The sequence below is a fragment of the Neodiprion lecontei genome, chromosome 4 (assembly GCF_021901455.1).
Source record: "Neodiprion lecontei isolate iyNeoLeco1 chromosome 4, iyNeoLeco1.1, whole genome shotgun sequence".
NCBI classification, from domain to species: Eukaryota; Metazoa; Arthropoda; class Insecta; order Hymenoptera; family Diprionidae; genus Neodiprion; species Neodiprion lecontei.
In genome coordinates this window covers 14,947,820-14,972,750 of record NC_060263.1, presented here as the reverse complement: position 1 = coordinate 14,972,750, position 24,931 = coordinate 14,947,820, and the positions used below count along the sequence as shown (strand labels likewise).

At 36.4% G+C, this 24,931-nt stretch overlaps 1 protein-coding gene across 6 annotated transcripts in view; it reads left to right on the top strand.

Annotated features, from left to right (window-relative positions):
• Positions 1–24,931, top strand: part of LOC107225099 (octopamine receptor beta-1R-like) — a 62,750-nt gene that overhangs the window by 29,877 nt on the left and 7,942 nt on the right. For 2 of the 6 annotated variants that reach the window (XM_046736754.1, XM_046736756.1), the window contains exons 3-4: positions 5,540–5,761; positions 11,601–14,587. In XM_046736754.1, coding sequence (XP_046592710.1) covers positions 5,540–5,761; positions 11,601–11,907 — 529 coding nt within the window. In that variant the 3' untranslated portion in view covers positions 11,908–14,587. Of the gene's footprint in view, positions 1–5,539; positions 5,762–11,600; positions 14,588–20,975; positions 21,017–24,931 lie in introns of those variants that run through there. The other 4 variants (XR_006903767.1, XM_046736757.1, XM_046736755.1 and 1 more) reach the window with 4 other exon arrangements.

Below are 24,931 nucleotides of genomic sequence, written 5' to 3'. Positions count from 1 at the left end.
CGCGAACGAGGATTGCTGCTAAATCCTGACGTGAGTTTTCACACAGTTATATATACGCAGGTATACTGTAACGCCTTGTGCGTAGGCTTGAGGTCCACGTCGACAGCTGTGCGATTCCTACGAAATAGTTCGCCAGCCCCCCAAAAGTTTATACCTTATGTGTACGTACATATGTAGTTACACATATGTGTATACCTATAAACCTTGAGGCCCTTTATCGTCGCCGTTTCGTATCAAGTATAAAACATACACATATACCGCGAGTTTTTCTTGAAAGTACCTATTCGACAATAGGGAACTTGCATGTTTTTTAATTTTAATTTTATTCGAAAGTAGAATGAAAAATAATGAATTCCCTAAGACAGTTTTTTTTACAAGCCATATTAACGCCAGAAAATAATTTTTTGTCCTCCAAATTTTCTCGGCAAATTTGAATCGGCAGCCATTTTGCTGGACCCCTCTATCAGCGCCGCCAGGTGTCACGTTCGGGAACTATGCTCGGCTATAAACACTGTCTGCTTCGAGCAAGCCGGAATCCTAAATGTAGTTTGCATCGCACCAAGCCTTCCGTTTTTACATTATTTGGCACTCGGATAAATATCTTTTCTGGAGTTGAACTTGTTGTATTTTTACAAGATGGTACAAAACAATACATGTACCAATCTAAATTTGGTTGCGGAGCTGATGGATCCATTGTTGTCTTTTTATTTTAACCAAACTAAAAGTTATTTACTAAGATAAATACAATTTTGACAACGCCAACTATGCTTCAGAGCTTCAAATATTAATATTGCAGGTTAGGATTCCGGCTTGCTCGGAGCAGACGGTGTTTACAGCCGAGCATGTGCCCGAACATGTCACCTGGCGGCGCTGATAGAGGGGTCCAGCAAAATGGTTGCCGGTTCAAATTTATCGAGAAAAATTAGTGTTAAAGAAAAAATTATTGCAGCGTTAATGTTGCTCGAAAAAGAAAGTGTCTTGGTAAATTCATCATTTTTCATCCTATTTTCGAGTCCAATAGAGGAATATAGAGATTTCAGATGCATGCAGGTTTCCTATTGCTTAGAAGCACATACTACTAAAGTTTAGCGAAGGAGTGAGAGAGAGAGAGAGAGAATTTTTGAGAATTTTTCCAAAAAAATCGAAGGATACAAACAATCTTCAAAATCAGAATTTAATCTATGAATTACAAAAAAAATAAAGTAAATAATTTTTCGATATTTTTTTGCATCAAATTTCCGAAAACTTCATGAAAATACACACAATTTGAAAAAAAAAAATTCAAATTAATGCATTTTTGAAAAAGTTATGAGCATTTAAAAAAAAACATCTAAAATTTTGAAAAATTCATATGTCGTGAACGGCTTGACAAAAAAATTCGAAAAAAATCATGGAGCTCTTTTTCACAGAGTGAAAAAAGATTAAAAAAATTACGACGAAATCAAAATTGTCAATTGCGATGGTAGGTCGGTTTGGCATGGAATGCCCCATATACATCTCTCTCATTTCTTCGGCTGCATTTTCCTGATGTCGATGGGATGGGTAGCTGTATGTAGTATATGCTCTAAGGACAATTGCAACTCGTCTAGTTCTAATACGCGAGAGGTTATGGTTGATTGTCACTTGACAACCAGTCGGTTCTAGGGAATTTATTCTTATCAGCGAAAGTTTGCTTCAGACTGCAAGAATAGAAGCCAGCCAATCAAAATTACCAAGTTGAAATGCGCGCGCTATGAGCAGGTCCTTTCAAGAAAGATTCTCGGTAGAGGTATGTTACCTGCATAATGTGTATTAACAAAAAAATGTTACAAAATCAAAATGAAAATAACTCCAAAGATTTTCTTCCAGAAATAAGTTGCCACTCTTCACGCCTTTCTCTCCAACTTAGATAAAAAGATAATTTTACAATATATAATAATTGTACGCAGATGAAAAATTAAAGATGAAAGGTATTATATAGTATATTATATAGTCTACTTATCTAGTATATTATGGAATATTATAGGTGTATTATATAGGTATAGAGGCCTGACGCGAATTAGACAGAGTTTTGATGGGTTGTGGGGCGTCGTGCGGGTGAAGTTAGTCATGGCGATAGTGCAGAATCCTGTTTCAACCGTGCACGAGACAATACATATATAACACCACCATGAACCTACTCTCCCCATCCAAAACCGAGTGCAAACTAATTTAGGGTAGGAAACTGGCTGTTCCCTCTGGCCAATTACCCAGTTCCACGGATATATTACAAACTTGAATTTATCTGTGAAAGCATCATTTTCGAAAGTGTACTTTCTTACATACACTGTATGTGGGCCTATAATATAATAATACACATGTATATATGTCATATGGAATAAAATAGATGATGACGCCTGACTCCCTCTCATCTTCGTCTCTTCTCGCTCTTCCCCTTTTCCCACCAATCAGCCGTGACACTATCGCATATCCCTTGACGCGCAGGATATAACAAGACACTCCTAGTCTGATTAATTGATTAATTAATTAATTATTATTCATACCGTGGGGATAAGTTACGATAGATTAAATTATCCAAGTATAGAATAATAAAAGTTTTCGGAAACATTTATCGAGTTTTTGGAATAAAAATAAAAACGGGGGTGAAGGGAGATTCGAGCACCAAATCGTCTACTTCTACTTATTATTATACCTAGAGGTTCTCTTGAAATAACCTGCTCGTAGCGCACGCGATTCAACTTGCTCAATTTTGATTGACTAATATTCATGCTCGCAGCCTGAAGCAAAACCAGCCCCCTGACACTCACCACTGCTCGTATACTAAAAAATTGTACGCGTTTTGTCCCCGTTTTTTAGTTCCTCTACGTGGCGCTGGTAGACTTCTGACAGGCTCGCTGCCCTCACTGACCGCGCGCAAGCTCGTCAGGTAACTACTAGCGCCACTAGTGGTGGAAATTGGCGGCAGAATCGAGAGACATTATGCGAACCACTTTTAGCAGCGTGTGTCAGGGGGCTGAGCAAAACCATAACCTCTCACGTATTAAAAATGGCATCCACTACGCATCGGTGACTCTGCCTACCATGCTAGTAATAATTTTACGAAGTTGGCTACGTCTGTAAACTAGACGTGTTGCAATTGTCAAATACGTCCTTTCAAGAGAACCTCTCAGTATATCTGTATACTCAACGCATAATTTCGTTCGTTTTATACAAATTTGATCTCATAACTTTTCGTTTACATGAATACGAAAATCTCTGAGAAATTTGAAAATGATTATAAGAAGACAAATTTCAATTTACGAAAAATATGTTGAAGCATTTTTATATTACCTCGCGCGGTATGATATCTCGCGCAATATCGTCGTCAAAATCATCTCTTGTGATATACCTACTCACAGAAATGGGGAGAGTAAGAGTAGAGGAGTGAAAAAAAGAAATGTGGAAAAAGAAAAGAATTAGAAAAGAGCCAGAGAGACGGAAAGCTGAATCTTCAAGTACATAATAGCGATGGTGTGTTGTATAGTATACATCTGTTATACATAGGTATTCGAGTTTTGTACAACCATTCGAGAATTCAACGAGTTCCTCTGTTCACAAGAAATAAATAAAGAATGAAAGAAAGAAAGGAAAAGAATTTGGCATTTGGACACTTGATCGGTGGATTAGCGGGCGTCTAAGGATAGAGAAAGAGAGAAAAAAAACGGACAAGAAAACAAGCCATCGACAGTGTGAAAGGGAATGGAAGAAAAAGTTTTTTCTTGACTCCACGTACGGTATAATAAGTGAAAAGTGAGCCGGCGTTCGATGGGCGCGGTATCGCTTGTATTGGAAAAGAAAAATAAGGAGAATAATAAGTTTTGGGGGGGAGGATAAAGAACGAAGTGAAGAAAGAACGAGAAAAGGTGAGCAAAAAATAAAGAAAGAAAGCAACTAAAACTACTGAAGAGTACAAAAAATATACAATTGAAACATGGGTTAGCCTTAATACCTACACTGCAGAGAAAAGAGGAATCTGCCTTCTGTGAAAAGTGCAAGATGTATTAAAATGGTATTAACACGTGTTGATTAAGAGGACCCTACAGGATTACTGCGAGAGGTGGGGAGTAGATGATAAGCGATAAAATTTTCCGCGCTGCTCAAAATATATCTAGAAACGAAGAAATGAGAGAAAGAGAGATACATAGACAGCCATAAAGGCTTTATTATGCCTTAGCCTAACAGGGCCTCGAGGCAAATATCCAGTATACAAAGTGAATTACATAATTTAACTTATTGTTGGAAAAAAGAGAAAAATTTGTCGTGCGCGAGTAACACAAGACGGCTGGACTTACAAATAGGTAGCATATGAGTATCATTAAGATACATTAGAATAAAATAATTAAAGTAAAAATAAGACTAAAGGTAGCATAGGAAGAAGAAACTAACATTATTGACATTTGAGATAATCCCTCGTGACGAAAGCGTTGTCAGTAATATCCGCATGTAGCCAAGTTTCCGTAATAGAAATAATATGGACAAACTTGCTAAAGAGAGCGAAAGAGAGAGATAGAGAAGGAGTAGATACAGTAGATAGCGTAGTTTATGATAGCTATGGGAAATATCCCCTAGGGCAGTGCAAGGCAGTGAATACGAAAAATAATATGAAGAAACAAAAACAATACTTAATGTTGTTACAAAGGGTAAAATCACCCGGCTTCCCCCTCTTTCTAATGATCTAGTAGTCATCAAAGATAAAAGGCATGTAAGACCTCTTATCTGTTATGAAATGAATAAGGTGGCTGCGTCAACCAGCATTATTGTAAAAACAATTTTGTTACTAATATCAATAATTGCTAATTACGAGGCAAGGCATGAGTGTACATAAAAAAAGGAAAGATAGATCTCAGAGAGGGACAGACAGAGAGATTTATTGATTGATTGAGTGTAGTTAGTAGCCCAGGTTTGAACAAAATACCGGGGAGAGAGAGAGAGGGGGGCGGGGGAGAGTGGGAGGGAGGGAGGGAGGGAGGGAGCGAGAGAGAGAGAGAGAGAGATATGCGATCATCAAAGAGAATCCATTAAATTGAACTTGAGTCGTCGGCAGTTTTTCACCCGCTGACCAGCCGTTGCAAATCTCCGATGGCTCTATTTATATATCCATCTATGTATAGGTATAATATGCGTGGGTAGATTTACTTTTTTCCGATTTCTCCGAACTCTGGGAATAAGAAGGCGAAACAAGGGGACGAAGCAGGGGCGAGCTATGCAACAGGGTATAATCTCGAGTATAATATTGGCGGAAACCCTTTCGTCCACCCTTTTCAAAGGACATGATCTTTTATATCGCGGAATAATAATTTCCACTTTCATTTCGCAAACTGATTCGAAAATCGTATATATATATATATATACCGGGTCAACTGTTATTTCGTAGAAATTTTACGCGAAAAATTTTGTGTGGGGGGGGATAAATCCGTCTGCATTTATACAATTGAGGGTGCATTTGACGAGAGGAATAAAGAAAGGTTTAGACTGGGGAAACAAAAATAAAGACACAACCACCGTTTCTCTCTGATTAAAGGAGTAAAGTTGCGGCCGCCCTGCTGAACAAGCACCTTCAAATAAACGGGATTTCAGCTGGACTGACCTCCCTGCCAACTGTTGGACAATCATCACCCGAACCTGCGCCGGAAGATCCACCGATAGCGAGTAGCAGCAAAATGAAAAGGGAACGAAAGGCTGCGAGGACTCTCGGCATTATAATGTCGGCATTTTTGGCCTGCTGGCTTCCATTTTTTCTTTGGTAAGTCATTAATATACGTTAATTATACAACTTTTTTTATTCCTCACTATTTTGTGGTAAAAAGTAAAAAAAAAAAAACAAATTGGGCATTCTATGTCAAATCGACCTGGGTGTGACCCTTAACCTCTCCGATTTGCCTCGTGGTTTTTTATATGATTGTTTTGACTCCGAAAGCACTAATTTTTTTCGAACTTTTACCAAATCGATTTGAACTAGCTACAATATTTGAAAACAACCATATTGATCAACAAAATTTAATAATATCAAATAATTCTGAAAAATCATGTATCAGACATAACAATTTTTGAGATTTGAGGTGGAGTGGGTCAGCGATTCCATCATATTTTGTCGATTTTTTTTCGATAGAAAGATTTTTAAAAATGAAATGGGTTACTTTACTATATGGTTGGTTACTTAAAAGTGTTAATATGCAACACTGGATTTTTGAGGGTCAGGCCCAGATCGATTTAGCATGAAATGCCTCATATACGAAATGAAAAATAGTACAGCTTATTTAGAAAATCCATTTAGTTATTATCTGTAGCCTGACGATCAAGATTGGGAGAAGAAAATAACTCAAGAAAGACAAAATTAAGTCGAACGGGTGAGAACAATCACGTCGTAAAGATGAAGGCAACGTTCATTTCGATTGATTTTGGCGAGAAAAAAACCCAGAAGGCTCAGTCAAACTGGCATTAAATCATCGATTTCTCCCCTGCGCTATACGTACCCATATGACGATCATGACAAAACGTTGCTTTCGAATTTTTTTATGTGATCCCCAGAGTTGCGATGAAGTACGTGGATTTGATGAACCTAAATTCTTCTTCTTTAAAATCGTTTACCCCTTGTCCCTCCACCGCTTGAATGGGACAATTTAAAAGTAATCTAGAGGGTTGACTTACAGTAGGATGCTTGCAGCGCACGGTGTGTCGCATGGATGTTGGTATTCAATTTGAGAAGGGTCTTGATGGAAGGGAGGGAGAGGGGTGAAGCTTATAGTGCCACTTGTCGTGCGTATATACCTAGAACGCATGTATGTACCTACATAAAGAAACTATCGGGACCTCTATTATCCCCGGCGAACCTTTTCACCCTGCATCTCTCGCTTTCCCGCCATCGTATCCCTTATACAGCATCTCAGAAATCGAGATTACAGAGCCTCGTGAATGATAAATCTAGTTATATTATTATATAACATGTCATATACATACCACGGATAATTCAGGCAGAGGCTGCATGATATTCGCCATGCAGAGGGTAAAGTCTAGAGTACTTTACGATTATGTTCGACGGAATTATGTACGAAGGAGTCCCCGCTTTTCCATATATCGTACCTTCGACTCACCCTCTTCACCCTCTTCGCCTTTTCTGTTCTTTATGTCATCTCGATTTTTCTCATCTTTTGTGTTCTTTTTTTTTTTTACACACTCCATGACTACGGCACTTATACCGTCTTGTTACAACTGTTTTCGTGGAATCAATTCCAGAGAATACTTTCTATCAGTGAAGTTTCTTCAGCTCTAGCTGTCTTTACCGTAATTCCATCAAATCGTAATACAAAAATTCTCTCATATTGGAATTCTTCCGAAATCATGATCATTCAATGAACTTGAAATAAGTTTAACGAAATAAACTCCGATTCAACTCTCCTTCCATTATGCGATGCATGCGTCTAACCTACCGGATATTCTGATAAACCAAATGACTATTGCATACAAGAGTGTTTCAAAAAAAAATAATTTCTAATTTTAAAACATGAATTTACATCGTAAGGAAGACCCACATTTGTAATATGAAATCTTCAGATAGTGTTCGGGAAGTGTATCTGATGACTTTTTCAATACTAATTCAATCTCATAAAATAGTTATAGTTCAATATGAACTTTTAATTTAAGAATATGTAAGATTAGGGTTCGATATATTGTCAGGTTACGGATCGTGATCTTTGGATTAAGTATAAATTTCAAGGATGAAATAATAATTGAAGTGGTACATATGTTGCTTCATAAATTGAAAAAAAAAAAAAAACGTAAAACGAAAAGTGAAAAATGAAATGAAAACGATCTTCCACATAACATAGAACGCTCATCTTTCCCCAGAATATTTCTTTTAACCTAAACAAACTTTTTTAGGGGGGCGGCTACTTTGGAAAATCGCCAATTATTGTCATCTGAAACACTCTGATATGTACCTGGTATATTCAAAATTAGGAAAAACGCAATAAATACTGTAGGTATGGATACAAACGACAAGTGCAGGAATATTCTAAGCAGCACAGGTGACACGGTTCGTATTACACACTCCATAATATAGGTATATACGTAACAACGCGAACGAGTTTGATAATTATTATAATGAGGGTGAGAAATAGAAGGAAAAAATGTTCTACCAGGAGTGCACAGAAGCGACGATAAGTACGTCTATAATATAGGTAGAAATATAAACGCGATAACAAACCCTGCGTCATAACCTTGCAGGTCTATCTACATATGCAGGAGTGTCATCGTGACCCCGCATGACCTGGTTTATAGATATTTCAAATTAGTATAATGGCTCTCAAACTGTACAACAGCCACCATCTGGTTTCCTTCCATTGTGTAGTCGATCATGGAAAGGGGAAATCACCCATTCCGTTCCAATTCCTCGAGATCTCAACGAATTATGTACGTACTCCATCCATAAATAGTAGTTCCTAACTGTTATACTCACAATGAAGTGGATGAATCAATTTCAAAGGTTCTTATTTCATGCTCTCTCATAACTCTCTTTTCACATGTATAGCTCGTTAGGAAAAGGGCATGCGAAATACAGCCTATCGTCTTAAAGACACTGAAGCCGAATTAAGCAGGTATTCATTTTACAAGTCGGTGCGAATCTGTTGGGGACTTCTATAGCATTTGAAATTCATCGTCGCAAATACCGAAAGTTCTTCTGGACAGAACCTGTTCGACAATTGCAACTTGTCTAATTTATGAGCGTAGCCAATTTCGTAAAAATGTTACCAGTATGGCAGGCGGAGCGCCTAAATTATAATAAAACTCGAAGTATCACCTCATGGCTCAGAAAGAGACAGCACTTCACCTTCGACTGAACTCTCTCACCTGAAACCCCACCACCGCAGTGATATTTTCAGTTGTATCATAGTTCAGTGGGCAGAGTACGGTCGTATACACAAGTGTGGAAACTGCCGTGGTGGGGGTGAGTTTCTTATTGAAGCTCAAAAGTTTCAGATATTGGCCGCTAAAGTTAGAGCGCTGCAATCTGGTAGTAGTCGACCGTAAATAAACCCTTGTAATCTCAGATCACGCTCCAAGTAACGTCAAAGATTGCTCTAGTCATTATAAATTATCGTCCTGCAAATCGCAGCGCGCAGTAGTCAAAAACACCGCGGAGTTCCTCAGTGCCAAATTGTGTAATAAATCGACCTGGCTCTGTTAAAAACAGTTTTCGTAATTTCATTTGTTTTGTACGTTTCCATTATAAAATGTAAAACTAATTTCAGAGACAAATGCTGTTCTGATTTATTATAGAGTTTACGAACATTTTTGAACCCCGATCGATAATATATACTTTGAATTTCAAGGTTATATTCAATTTTTACTTACTTTATTCTAGACAGATAATATATTCACTTATTGAATTTATTAACGAACAACATTGGGGAACTACTATACATTGAAAAAATCAATATTATACAGGTTAGATGCTATATTTACCACCTACTACCTACTACTAGATTGCAGCGCCTCACCACTCGTGGTAGGTTTCCGAAACACACCCCGCCTCAGTAAGAGACTTACCCCTACCACTGTAGTTTCCGGGCCTGTGTATACGACCGTGAGGTAGAGTGACTGATGCGTAGTAGATCGCAGCGGCGCCGTGACCATAGCTTATAACATAGATTGTGCGCTATTAAGAGCCGCTTGAAGCCGACGGGTCACAGGTCTGGAAACTCGCTCAAAATTTCAGTGATGGGGGTGTCCTCTTATTGAAGCACCGGCGATTTTGCCTAGTGACCACGAGTGTCACTGCTATCGAAGGATTCAGGCTGTGTGCGAGAGACGGAAACAGATTTCAAAACCACGGACGGTCTACAACCTGTTTTCATCTCTCTCGCACAGCTTGAATTCCTCTATCGCAGTGACACTCGTGGACACTAGAAGAAACAGCAGGTGCTTCAATAAGAGGACATACCCGGTCCACCAGAGTTCTCAGACCTGTATCTAAGACCGTCGGCGAGAGCAGCCCCCTGACACTCACCACTGCTCGTATACCAAAAAAAATTGTACGCGTTTTGTCCCCGTTTTTTAGTTCCTCTTTAGTGTCCCCGTTTTTTAGACTTCTGACATGCTCGGCTGCCCTCGCTGACCGCGCGCAAGCTTGTCAGACAACTACTAGCGCCACTAGTGGTGGAAATTGGCGGCAAAATCGAGGGACATTTTGCGAACTACTTTTAGCAGCGTGTGTCAGGGGGCTGGGCGAGAGTTTATGGTTGACAGTCAGTTGTCAGCTAGTCAATTCTAGGGAATTTGTTTTTCTTAGCGAAGGTTTGCTTCACAGGCTGCGCTACGAGCAGGTCCTTTCAAGAAAAACTCTCGGTATATGTATATCCGAGGACGGATTATAGTGGTTGTGTTACCCGGAGGCGGCTGTGTGCGGCAAAGTAACAGTTTTAATGGACTGCCTACTCCATTTTTGTAGATAGAGAGGACGAAGAGCGGGGCGAGTAACGAGTTGAAATATCAATTAAAGACTTGCGGCGAGACTCGTTCGCGCATTAACTGCACAGACTGCTGCTAGCTAAATGGAAAGAGAGCTGCTAGGGGACGAGTGTAAGAAGGGGTCGCTGAGAGGACTGGATATTAGGGAATTTATAACTCAAATTTAATAACCAGATAAATGTTTAATTTAACCGGTGCGCACATTTTTTCCCCTCCTAGATTTACTTGTATATAATACATATAATTTTCACGTTGCGTCAAATTCATGTAACTTGGGGCCAAAGAATGCAAAAAAAAAAAATAAAAATAGGAAGCGATACAAAATTCGGAAACTTCGAAAAGAGCTGAAAACCTGATGGATAGAATGTTCAAAATTGCCAGAGTGAAAAAACTTGGTATAACGTATACCTACCTACACAGTTACCTCTTTCTTTGGTTAGTTTTCGCTATTTTGTATTTTTTCATTTTTCTTCTTCTTCAGTTTCTCACATTTACGTTTTCTTATCGATTTGCACATTTTACTTTTTTTACACTTACTTTCTCTACCTCTGGGTCGTTTTTTTATTTTTTATTCTTCGTCTCGGTCTTTTCTTTTACCTTTGTATATATAAGTACATATATACATATATATGTATGAAGCTGAGGAGGATACGCTCGCGGCGAGAGAGAAATCGAAGAAGGATTTTAACTGTCACGTACGAACGGTATAGCAATCTATCAAAAAATACCGTCCACCCTCGTCGAAAATTAAAAAAAAAAAGAAAAAACAAACGAAAAAAGGAAGAGGCGATTTGAGGAAACGAAAGATATAACAAAAATAGAGAGGACAAATACAATGCTTTCAACTTTGCGCCCCTGTACCCAATAAATTTATACCCATATGTGTACCGTAACAGAGAAAAGCGTCTTTAGAAGCCCGCACTGCATACCGGGGATAAATAACCCCGCTGCAAGTTTTTTGTAAAACCACGATGCCAAAAAAAACTGCTAAAAAAAAGAAAAACAAATTCCGTACCCGTACGAATCGAAAAGTTGAAATTATTACGTGTTATCTACCCCTCCCCCCCTCATAATTGCGTGTAAGGGTATGTGTTTTTGTTGGTGTTATTTTGCAGGTACGTGATAACGGCCCTCTGCGACACATGCCAAAGTGGCAATATTGTTGTGGCTGCGGTGTTCTGGGTCGGTTACTTCAACAGCGCCCTGAACCCGTTGATCTACGCGTATTTCAACCGCGAGTTCAGGGCAGCGTTCAGAAAAACGTTGGAGAGTTGCTGCTCGGCATTCAGTCCCGTAAAAGATATCGGCAATAGAAATCGGAAGCAGGATTTGGTTCACAGCAACGCGTCCTCCGAACTCCATGTGAACAACCAATTGAGAACAAGCGAACTCACCAACGTTCACATTGAGGCTTGCATATAATTATATTTACAATATAGGTATGTAAAAATCGGAATACGTTATTCAATTTTAATTTTACGAATCCGTTTTCCTTTGTTCACTGCTCTTATTCTGCAATCTAATCGACTTATATCGATTTATTTGTTATAAATTACACACAGCTAATTTAACGCAAAATAAATTCGCTTGAATTTATGCAATTCAGGGTGCAGTTCAACAGATCCCGTGCCTGCATTTCGGCAACTGAGATTACACATTACCAATCGCTATTTGCCTCGATTCCGACACGATTGGCGTACTCCTTACAAATTTCTTCAATCGTGGTCCATGAGACAAATGCCGATCGATGATATGTACCCTCAGTTATCGAAGAGTAGGCGCACATCACCAAGATGTACCCTGAATTACATAAACGCAGGCGTATCTGAATCTGTCCGAGTGATGACAAAAAAACGAATACATAGGTATAGAAACAAAGGCGGGAGGTGAGAAGTAAATAGAACCCAATCATCGATATTATAAACATCACTGGACTCTATACTAAGTGGTGCCGATTAGAATCCCAAAAAATCGACAGTCGCGCTGCAATACCCAGAGTTAAACTAACGGGTCACGTGGGTGATACCCTATCAGAAACAGATTTAGTCACATGGTACAGCGTGGGGAAAGTTTAAATGCATGCGCCCCGTGAACAAAATTACGATGTTGTTCTCTTTTTCATCATATACTTACTTGAAGAAATGCACTGACGAATGTATTTTTTCTATTTTCTTACAAAACCAACAAAACTCCGTTTCTGCAGGAACGTTTATATGCTGTCAGTTCTTGTGAGCCACGTGATACGTTAGGTCCATTTAGGCTATTGAATCGGTGGTGTCGATTTCGTCTGCTTCTAATTGATTCAGGCGGAGGAGAACGATAGTCAGCCATCCAGCAGTGATAAACATGCAGAAACGAATTAAATAATCGGAAGGTGAGTGAATTTTATTATAATATAGGATACATGAATCAGAAATATGTTATTCGCGATGCAGTAGTTTTACTGTAGAGTCGAGCCGTATGTATAAAATACAACCTTGTACAAAATGGTGTACACACAAAGAATAAGGGGGTAAGGCGGCTTTGACGTTTCGCCTTTTGGGTCGGCGGCGGCGGATTGTTAACACAAGGATGTGCCGCGTGGGCTGAAATATAACGAACAAAGGATCCGTTCTATACGTAACCGTACATCGAGTATACTTCACGTGGGTCGCGTTTTACGCCAAGCTAACCCAACACCCCAACCCCCGACTCTCCTAACCAGTGTGTACAAATTACGTATTACAAGTACATATATATTGTATATACCTATATTAAATATCATACACGAGTATAATAACTCTGTGGACATTGTGACAGCAAAATTGCGGAATGAAATTGTGAATGATGAAACAACGATACTTGATAAAATACCCTATACCTAATATGATATAAGAACGAGACGGAACGAGATGACGAAAAAAAAAAAGAATGAAAATGAACGAACGTGGTCAAAAACTAGATTTGCATATTCAGACGAGCATGAAAATACATTCAATCTGGAAATCACTTTATTGCAATCCCTTTCCCTTACGATTATAATCGATTATACCTTTGGGCTTTTAGATAGGATATCAGTTCTCAAATTCAGAAATCTGCAGGCTGGTAAGAAAATATATACTTTGAAATGTAATTTCGAATCCGACCAAAGAACTAGCCGAATTTTTACCAATATATGGTCATACCTTTGTGCATAATTAGCAATAGGAAATTAATTTGAATAGAACGGTATTCAATTTTATCCCGGATCTATGTATTAATATTATCATTATTATTGTTGTTGTTGTTATTGTTAATGTTAGTATTTCCGGTATAGTCAGGATATAAAGGATAATATTTAGCAAAATTGGATTTGAGAAGGGATTCATGAAAAAAAAAGGGAAATCACAGTCTGTACCACCACGCCAATTCGAGTTGCGTTACCTAGCAATCATTTTGTACATATACACATTAGATATTATATTGATAATACTAGTCTTCGTAATGTTGAGAAAACAGAAATAGTTTTAAAAAAATGCAATACTGCGTAGTGACATAATAATATAATTATAAATACGAAAGTAAAGAAATCAATACCGCTGTAGCATGATTCGGTCAATTTTATCTTGGCATTATTGTGTATAATATTTTTGATGAAATATCTCAATTTCGCTTATATCTCTTATCTGTGCAGGCGCAGTGTAAAAACGTCGCCTAGTCTGAAGTATTATCTCTGCCAAGGTATTTGAAATTGAACTGAAGATAATCGACCACAGTTTGTGCCGCAATAATTGATATTAATATACTATAGTCATTTGAACTCGCGCCAATTAACATGTATAATGTTACATGTATTTATCAAAAATCGAACCACGACTGCGCACAATATTAATATTATTGATAGTTAGCGAAGAGCTGAATATCCGATTTCATTATATTATACCGGTGTGTGAGAAAAAATATCATATAATTTACGAAAAAAAGACAAAAAAATTAAAATTTCTCTGCATCGCGTACGACGATATAGGTATAATGCATACATATATAAGAATGTCGGTGCATGCACATAGATGTATACGTAATATTCAAATACTCCGAAAATGTGTTTTACATAATAAAAATATATTAATAATAATAATAATAATAATAATAATAATAATAATAATAATAATAATAATAATAATAATAATAATAATAATAATAATAATAATAATAATAACAATAATAATAATAATAATAATAATGTTGTAGCTGATTGACCATTTTTTGTATTCATATCCATACATGGTATATATGTATAATATACAATACGATATATGGTATATAATATAGAAAATATTCATACATTATGCCATATACATATGTATATGAATACACAATTGAACTATAAACATTGTGCAGAACAATCACTAACGTTAAGACTACAAACATACATCATCGGTTTAAAAAAAAAAGAGAGAAATATATGTAAAAAATTTTTTTAAATCAACCCAAAAGGTAAAATAAAAAAAAACACGGTATCTATACAATATATATTATAAATGTGGGGAAATTTTACAAGGTGATTTATCGCAATTGTGTTTCTTTTTTTATTTTTATCACGCGAAAAATTTACAATAGATGGAAAAGTAAAGTTTGCAAATTTAGCCTTTTCCCTCCATGGAAGAAGAAAATCCAAAAATTAAGAAATATACGTGATACCGTAAATTTGTAACGCTAAACTCGCGACGAATATTCGTGATAATTTATTAATAATACATATTATTACACACCGTGTTGTACGGAAAATTCTTGGTATATGTGTAATAGTAAATGAATATACTGATCGGATCACCCTGCATGCATATGCGCACATATACATATAGGTATAAGTAAATCGATCGTAATAAAAATAAAATATACGTATAGTAACGTAAATGAATGAAAGAAACGATGAAAAATTAGTCAAGAGTAAAAATGTTGTGATTAATGATAATTATTATCATTTTTATCGACGCATATTATCATTAATAATTACCGTGTATTATATTATAATTAACGACCGAAAGAAACATTGAGTATTATTACATGACAATAGAGTGGTTTATTTTATACATTATAGCGAGAGATCATAGTAAATATATGTATTATATTAGAATGCGAAGACAGAAAAAAATTTTAATCAGTAATGAAAGCAAATAATAATCTATACCTATGTGTATAAAATGATTATGGACATACATATATATACATGTTTACATGCAAACATGCGTAATGATTCGATATTATTTTCAAAAGAGGAAAAATAAAAAAGGATTGAATATACAACAAAAGATATAATATAAAATAAACATGTAGCGCGATAAATCATGCGTGTGAGTGCATGTTGATTTATTGAATGTACAATAGTGCAATATATATCTGTACGATTTATGTATATTATATATGAGGTATTCCATGCCAACTGAGAGGACATTTTCCCTGACCCCCGCCAATTTGCTTCATTATTTTTTATATGATTCTACAACCTAAAAAAAGCACTCAACACTTTTTTCATATTTTTCATCACAACCATTCTTTTTTAAAACATGTTACAAACCCTTTTATGGTCCTAAAAAAAAACGCCATTTTTAATTTTTTTATAAAAATTCACATAATTTCTGGGTCCCAAAACAAACATTTTGAGCCATAGTTCAGAGTGGAGAATTGATTTTTTGTATTTTTTAAATATTTTTTTAGAGGAATAATTTTTCTTATTTTGTATGTATTTTTGAGGACCATAAAAGGGTTTGTAACAGTTTTTCAAAAAGAATGGTTGAGATGAAAAATCTGAAAAAAATGGTGAGTGCTTTTTTTAGGTTATAGAATCATATAAAAAATAATGAAGCAAATTGGCGGGGGTCAGGGAAAATGTCCTCCCAGTTGGCGTGGAATACCTCATATACACATAGTAATATAACTATACAATACATATTTGATGTAATAAAGGTATAAATGTATAATTATATACTCACAAGAGTAATAATTACGTATTGCGTATTAAAAATTGATTATATTAAACATTACGCGATACGATGTATTTGAATATAAGGGCGTGTATATATGCGTATACATATAATACATGTATTGAATGAAAACTGAATAAAATTATTTTGAGAAAATTGACACTCCGTTTTGAAAAATGTATAATGTGATCAAAAGTAAACTCTCGTTTATTTTTCCTATCTCTTTCCCTCTTTTTCTTCCGTTATACATATATTTTCATTTTGTTCGGTACGTCGTATTTTTTCAACTCTTTATTGTCAACTTCCATTTGTTATTTTGTTTATTTTGGAGGCAAATCGCGAAACATTCTCTTCACATGTACACATATTGTACTTGATGCTTCCGCGCGAGGAAACGGAATAAAATCGAATGAAATATAATATGGGTACGTAAAAGGTTAGAAAAGGGAAATACAATTTTTAGGCTTTCAAACTGGGCCAAGAGGTTCAAAGACATATACATACATATACATATATACACACGGGCACATTATGCATCTATTATACATACACACAACAGCATCTTCCAGGGCTGAAATAAAAATGCAGGATTGATAACGCGGCTTACAGGAGAATGTAAACCTACTATAAAAAAACGTTCTCTCTCTCCCTCTCTCTTTCTTTTGACAAGGGAAATTTTCAAGCCGACGAAGTACGTATAGGTATATAAAAAGTTGCAAGATGTACGATCAGCTGAACTGTATACCTATTATAAACCTATGTATAGATATTTTTTGTCTCTTTCTTTCTCTCCCTCCATGTACTTTATTTATATGTATATACACCTATATATAATCCAAGCTGACGCACACTTTGAATTTTAAAACGACTTTGATATCCACGAACCGCTCGCGGCTTGCCTCGGGCATAAAAGCCAGATGACTAGCTTTTGAGTAGAGAATACAATCGTGCAGATTCTTAGCGAGAGATAAGGAGGGATTGCTTGTCAGTATAACCAGTTTTTTTTGGAGGGTTTTTGTCGTACCGTAATATTTCAATGAATAATCTTACAATCAAGTTTTGTAGAATCGAATGATTCCTGTTCTGATAAAAACAGAAAAAACATTCCAGACAATATATCTCTAAAATTGTGTAACTATCATTTCACATATTCAACGGGTCCAAATGAAAAAGAGCTAACTTACCGGACTCGTGGTAAAAGTAGGTTCATAATATAAATTATTATCATTGGAATCTGATATAGGGTTCCAGAACCAAACGGCCAATTAAGCTCAAAATCAGACATTTCTTTTTCCGAATCGCACATCTCTGAAAAATTTTCGCCTTTTTTAATAATCCTCTTGAAAAAAAATTCCCAAAAATTGACCGAAAATTTTGTATTCACTCAAAATATTCTTCATTCGAGAAAAATTCTTTGCCGAAAAATCTTGGTCCTTCATAAAATTGCGAAGCAAAGATGTTTCGGTAAAAAAATTGTTTTCTAAAAAGTTGGGTCAATTTTTGGAAAAACTTCTTTTTTGAGGATTGTTTATTTATTTATTTATTGCGGTTAAACAGAAAGAAAATTCCCTAGATAAAGAAAACGTACACTTGGGGACAATGAATCTGAGACAGCTAATTTTTTTCACTAGACAGTTATGTTGGCAACACAGAGAAACCTACAATGCCATAGTCGGCCGAGCGCGAAACAAATTCAATCTTAATAAACATAACATAACCCGTGAGCGTCGAATCTAACCTTATAATACGTGTCAATCTAACAAGTCATTATCCCCGCGGTATTTTAAGGTTAAATTCGACGGTCATGGGTTATGTTATGTTTATTGAGATTGAGTTTGCTTCGCGCTCGGCCGACTATGGCGCTGTAGGTTTCTCTGTGTTGCCAACATAACTGTCTACTGTAAAAAACTAGCCGTCTCAGATTCATTGTCCCCGAGTGTATTTATTTAATAAGACGCTAACATACAAAAAAAGGATAAGAAAAAAGCCAAGATATCAAACATGTTTGAATGAGATTCTGAATACATTAGTGATTGAGTAATAGCTCGTTTATTGTAAAAATCAAGCCATTCATGATTATTATTACATAATAACGACATGCGATGCACTGGTAATCGAAAATCAGAATTAGAGTTAACATAAAAGTAATAGTATTGTTTCTCAAAGTACGGCTATATACTGTAACGCTAAATTCTGTTACCCTCAGATGAGGACTTACTGTTGACACTTTGGCGCGATTCTCCACTTATTCAGAACATTAAACTATAACAAAATCAATTATGTTGGACGCCAGACGCGTTAGCGTCGATTTTCAAACAATAATATGAATCAATAATAATAACATGAAACCGTACGAAAAATAATTAGAGAACATGTTGTATGGCTGGCTAGGCTCAGGTACTCACACGAACTGGTAGAGTGGTGGTATTCAAGGCAACTAACGATAATTATAGAATTAAAGAAAATAATGAAATAAAGAATAAACTCAAGTCAGGAAAAATGAACAGGTCAATCGATCATATATTGTCGAAAAGGTTACAGGGTTGAGACAAGCAAATGAAATGGTATCGACAGCGGTAGTTAATAAAGTAAGCAATAATTGTTCACAAACATTTCGGTAGAATAGAATTAAACGGTAGCTTTGAAACGAGAGACGGTAGTTAACAGAGAAAAAAGAGAGTAGGTCGGGAGAAGCGATATAATGCAAGAATTTACTTAAAACTACACGTCACTGGGCGACGTGATCTTACCCAAGTTGCAACTGACGCTACGAAACTTATAATTCTGTTAATTAAAAACGAGAGTGAGAACTTTATTGCAATCGGTAGAAAACGAAGTAACGATAGCTCGGTAGATAATACGACGAATTCACCATAGATTCTAACCAGTACGAAAGATTGACATTCATTAACAATTTACAAAATCGGCATCACACGATGCAGCCAAGAAACGATAAATACAATATTAATGACCGAAATCATGCAGTCACACGGCGGCTTACCGCAACTCTAAGCCGTGGACCATGATTCACACAAAGTCGATAAATATATATATAGAATAAGAAAAGAATAGAAATTATGAGCAACTTCGTAACGATACAATACAAAGGCAAAATCCTTACCTTATTACATGATCTCAGGCACACAACACTGAGTTTAATTTAAATAAAACTTAAAGAAAAACGGGAGAAAACTAGAAATACGGCAGGAAATTTACAGAAATAAGGATGAAGCTAACGGTAGTGCAACGATAGAGGGTGTGGAGAAACGGTAGATAAGGTAACGAAAGAATGAGAGGAAAAGGATCGGTAGCTTAAAACGGGAGAATAATCGAGAGAATATGGATGGATAACTCTGAGTTTTCGCTCGGTGGGTCAAGCGTAGAATAGACGGAGGTCGGAGTTCGGCTCGCCGATCTCGCCGTTGTCGTGAGGTGATTCTTCTTCCCTTTGATTGTTTGGTTGACCCCCACCGCAAATAGGCCATCCCCCTGTGGCGAATATCGGTTACGGTGTGGTTACGCGTTTTCGAAGATTACCGCTAGATGTGGCGTAATGTTCTGCTCGTGATTTCGTCATTGACACCAACTCGTACGATTTAATAGCTGATTCAGTTTACTGTCCAGGTTGCCTATCATCGGGGACTTCTTTGACAGAGGCATACACAGGGTGCCTCTCGGTCAAAGTTACCGAGTGGAGAGTGACGTCTCATTGTTCACTTCCACCGGCTTTTGTACAGGCAGTAGCCGGCTGCCTATACTCGAGATCATGCAGTCACACGGTAGGCTAAACCGTGGACCGTGACCCAAACGATTAGTCCTTGCCGACAGGAAGGCTGCGTCGATCCTCGGAACGATGGCTTTATCAATCTGCTATCAGTCCCTCGGTGGTCGGGATCGTTGTCGTCCAAGTACCTTATTAGCGTGCGCCGAAGCGCGAAATACAGAATTTACAAAGAAAGAATTAGTTAAAAGTAGTTATTGCCTATTTTGTATCGAGTTCGGTTGGCGTACCCCGCTGAGGACACGTAAACTAGAAATAATAACGGTTGTGTACCCTTGTGACGGGCGACTCTGAAACGCCACGTTACAATACAAAAAAATTTAACTTAGAAAATAGTTCGGGGCAGTCAACAAGATTATGGATAAGAGTTTGAAACCTAAAATCGAATTGTGTCTATCGAAAGCTGAACGTAAAGATGGCTTGGGGTTGAAGCGATAAAGATATAGTCAAGGTCACTATAGTGCATTGCACGACCAATTTTGAAAAAGACGAATCTAAAAAACAGATGATTTACTTTAAGTCAAGTTTCGTGAGCAAAATATTAATATTCAGCCTCCATAAATTTGAACAGTACACCAAATTCGGATAGCAACAAAGAAAAATAGAAGAGTCTGAATGCTTTGATATTCCTGAAGATTTTTTGATAACCATTTGATAAAGTTCAGTTTCTTAGTAGTTTTGGAAATGATATAATCTGCGTGTTTTTTGAAAAAAAGTTTGCAATCAAAATAGACACCTAAATCTTTGATTTCCGTGACTTGTTCAAGATATAGATCAGCAATCATGAGGGAGTGGGTCCCCGGCCTGTGGCCACGTGCCTGAGGCCCGAGCTACGGGAGCGTGAGGGAGGGAGACGCGAGCGGCAGTCGGACCGCGGGCCTCGGATCGTAAAGACGTTACCACCCGTGAGATACTGAATGCTATATGTATACATAACGAATTTCGTGAATTGGGTATTTGCATGATTTTTATATTTCGATTCTATAAATTTTTTTAGAATTTTTGAAAAAAAAATATTTTGTTTTTGTTTATAAATATTTAAATAATTTAATAAATAAAAGTGGTCCTAAATCACATAAAAGTCACGTGACATAAAACGGAATGTGATTGGTTTAACGTCATTGTGCTGCTACTGGCGCGTTTATTTGAATCCACAAAGAGTAATGTACAATATTTTCTAGCGCTAAAAAAATTTTAAGTAAGTTTTTTAAACTTTAAGTTTGATACATTGTATAATTAATGTCAGACTTCGGTGAAAATAATTAAAATAGAAATCAATTTTTGTGTGGTGTTTTTTTTTTTTAACTCACACGGATAATTGTGTGGAGGTTATGATCACGTCAATGTTATTATACTAAGAATGTTAAGCAAGCATTAGTTTGAGTATTTTCACAAGTTGGTACTATATACCAACAAAAATCGTTTTTTAATGACATAATCAATAATTTAATAACTTTAGTTTACAATAAACAGCACTATCAGACGTTCTTTTCATCAATCACAACACAGAGCAACAGCTGATTACACGTACGGCGTGCTTACAGGAGAACTTGGCGCTAAAAATTTCAAAAAAATTCAGCATTGTGACGTCACATACGCGAGATGGAGCTACTTATTCATTTAAATATTGCCTTTTTTTTATTTATTAAATTATTTAAATACTTATAAACAAAAACAAAATATTTTTTTTTCAAAAATTCTAAAAAAATTTATAGAATCGAAAAACATCAAAACTTAAGAAATATAAAAATCATGCAAATACCCAATTTGTCATTTTCATAACCAACCGTTAAATAAACCGAAATATATTCTAAACACACCCATGACATCCATGAATCCTACAATCATATAGACACTTTGATCATAGTTAATGATTTTCTTACCGAAAGTAATACAGAAGCACTTGTTAACTTTGCAGGAATAACCGTTACAAGTATACTAATCAACCGTAGACTTAAAGTCGTATTGGAAAAGAATTCTGTCACTCGGACTTTTAATCACCTTCAACAACTTGACAGCATCCGCAAATAATAATAGAAAACAGTAATGAATCACAGAGCATAGGTCAGTAATGTAAGTCGAAAAAAGGGTGGGGCTAGATGAGTGCCTCGACCAACACCAGATGTGACTAGAATTGGACTAGATATACAATTATTGACTTTAACGAACGTATCAAGTTTTCTTAATAGCAGGTCAATATTGACAGTATCAAACCCAGTGGAAAGGTCCAAGTAGATAGTATCAACTGTATAGCAAAGTTAAATATAATCATTAAAGTAATCGAGGCCGACAGATGAATCCGTTTGAGTTGATCTGCTTCCAAGAAAGCCATGTTGCTGCGATGTCGAGTATTTGCGTAAGTAAGGTGTAATCACTTCTTAAACAACAGAGTGATGAAACATTGTTTCCAGCTGTCAGGAAAGGACTCAATTTCTAGTGATTTATCAAAGGCATTCGTTAAAACAGGGGGCGAAGAAGTTCTTAACAAGCAAAGGTTGGATATTATCCGCATCCGGCACTGATTTAACGTTGATGTTTACAATAACTTTGTAAATTTCAACTTCCTTGGAGGTAGTTAGACTAAAACCATCATTAAAGTTAAAGTTCTTATCTATCGGCAAAGTTAACTTCCTTCGAGGATAGATCATTACGCGTGTAAACACTGCTAAACTTTTTAGCAAATAACTCAAGAATGCCATTTAAATTATCTACATTGTCACTATTGTACCACATGGTACTGAGAATATGTAATTTTTCACATATGTAAAAAAGTTATAAGAGTCTTCTACTGAATTAATATAAATGGATTCATCACGTTTGCTTGGTTTCTTACAGCGAGTTCTTTCATTTTTAAGCAATACGTAGTAGCAATCAGACTTAAACATTTTATACAGTCTATAAATCTTTTTCTTATTGTTAATTGCAGACTTGAGTTCACCAGAGAATCACTGAGGGAAGTGAATGGGTGAGATGCAGATTTTCGATACAAGTTTGTGCATGATGTCCAAAATAAATCTATTTAAATCACTAACAAAACTATTCAAAGCTGATTCGTCAGCGTTATCAGGTAATGAGACATTGAAATTCATTAAATCATTCATAATGGCGCAATAATCTGCATTTTTAAAACCGAAGATGATGTCATGTAAGTCCATTTTCATATTAGAAAAAACAGGAAATGCAAGTTCAAGAGCTGAATGGAATTTAACACAATCAGATATATAACCTAGTCGATTATAACAATCTATGTTAAAAATGTTGGAAAAAAGTAGATTACAAATATTCCCCTTGAACTCCCAACACCATTAAGTTGTCTCAAGCTGTAGACTGAACAAAAGTCGAAAGCAGATAATCTTGAGCATATGATGTTCGTTACCTTTGAGTAACCACTTAAAACCCGGAATGTTAAAATCACCAACCAATAAAATGTTTATGGATCCAATGCCAGATGCAAAATTACAGGGGCAATTAGAGTGCTAACAATGTAGTTCAGAACATAATCGGATAAGTCAAGAGCTATGTGCGATACACAGAGTAGCAAAAATTCATTAGAATACACCTTCGGTAGTGTTGATGTATGTACTATACATTTATATTGTACACACATATATCTACACTCTGTAATGTATACTGACATTGAGGAAACCGAATCTGACCTACACGTATGTATTCTAATACCGAATGAGTGTGTGATAAGCAAGAGTGTTGTTTTTCTGTACACAGAGTCGAAGGGAGTCGAAAACAAGATCGCAGACAAAGCGCCACGAATGTCAGGTGTTGTCCCGAATATTCGAATATTAACTTAACGTATTTCTATATAATAAATATACCAATAGAATTATTGGAGTCTCGTTTTTCCCAACCATTCTAACAGGTAGTATACTTTCGTACGAGTTATCTGTAAGTGGAATATTGATGTAGTTCAGATCCCTGTCAGTTGCAACCACGCTTTTTAGTTACCTGTCACACCCACACGGAGAGAAAAATCTGAGAACAATTACCCTGCTGTTACTATAATCGTGATGTAAAAGACACCTAATGCAGTTTTTACCGTGCTGCATCAGAAAAATGCGTCGTCACATTTAAAACTTTGTGCTGCCGAAATACATAGTTTCTAAGCAAGGTAGTAATTTTTTCATAAAAACCCATAATTTTTGTAACATGCATCAATAAAAACTGCATTAGGTGTCTTTTACATCACGATTAGTAACAGCAGAGTAATTTTTCTCAGATTTTTCTCTCTGTGTAGCAATATTAAATTCGTCCAAACCAAGTTCACGACTGCTGAAGTTATCATCATCCTATGTCTCAGTTAGCACTATAATGTCGTAGTGATCTAAAATATTAACTCTTAATCGAAAATCGGACAATCTTCGACGTGAACTAGCTACGCTTTATTGTATTCATTATCGTGCTCGAAACTACTCTGATCAAAGCCAGCATCTTTACGAGATGGTTTCTTTTTAACAATGAAAAGAACTCATCGTCAGTTTCCATCCGATGTAGAGAGATGGCCACCATTGGCAACTCTGGATTTGATGTTCTCCCTCAATTTTTTGTAGAATTCAGATTGTTTGGTTGTGAGATCACCTTCCATTCAAAGATTACCATGTGCTATGGATTTTTTATTAAAAAATATCGAATCAACGTAATCTCTATTTTTGGAAGAAACTTTTAGTGGCCGAGTTTTCCTAGGTTGTACGCTACCCAGTCTCTTGACAGA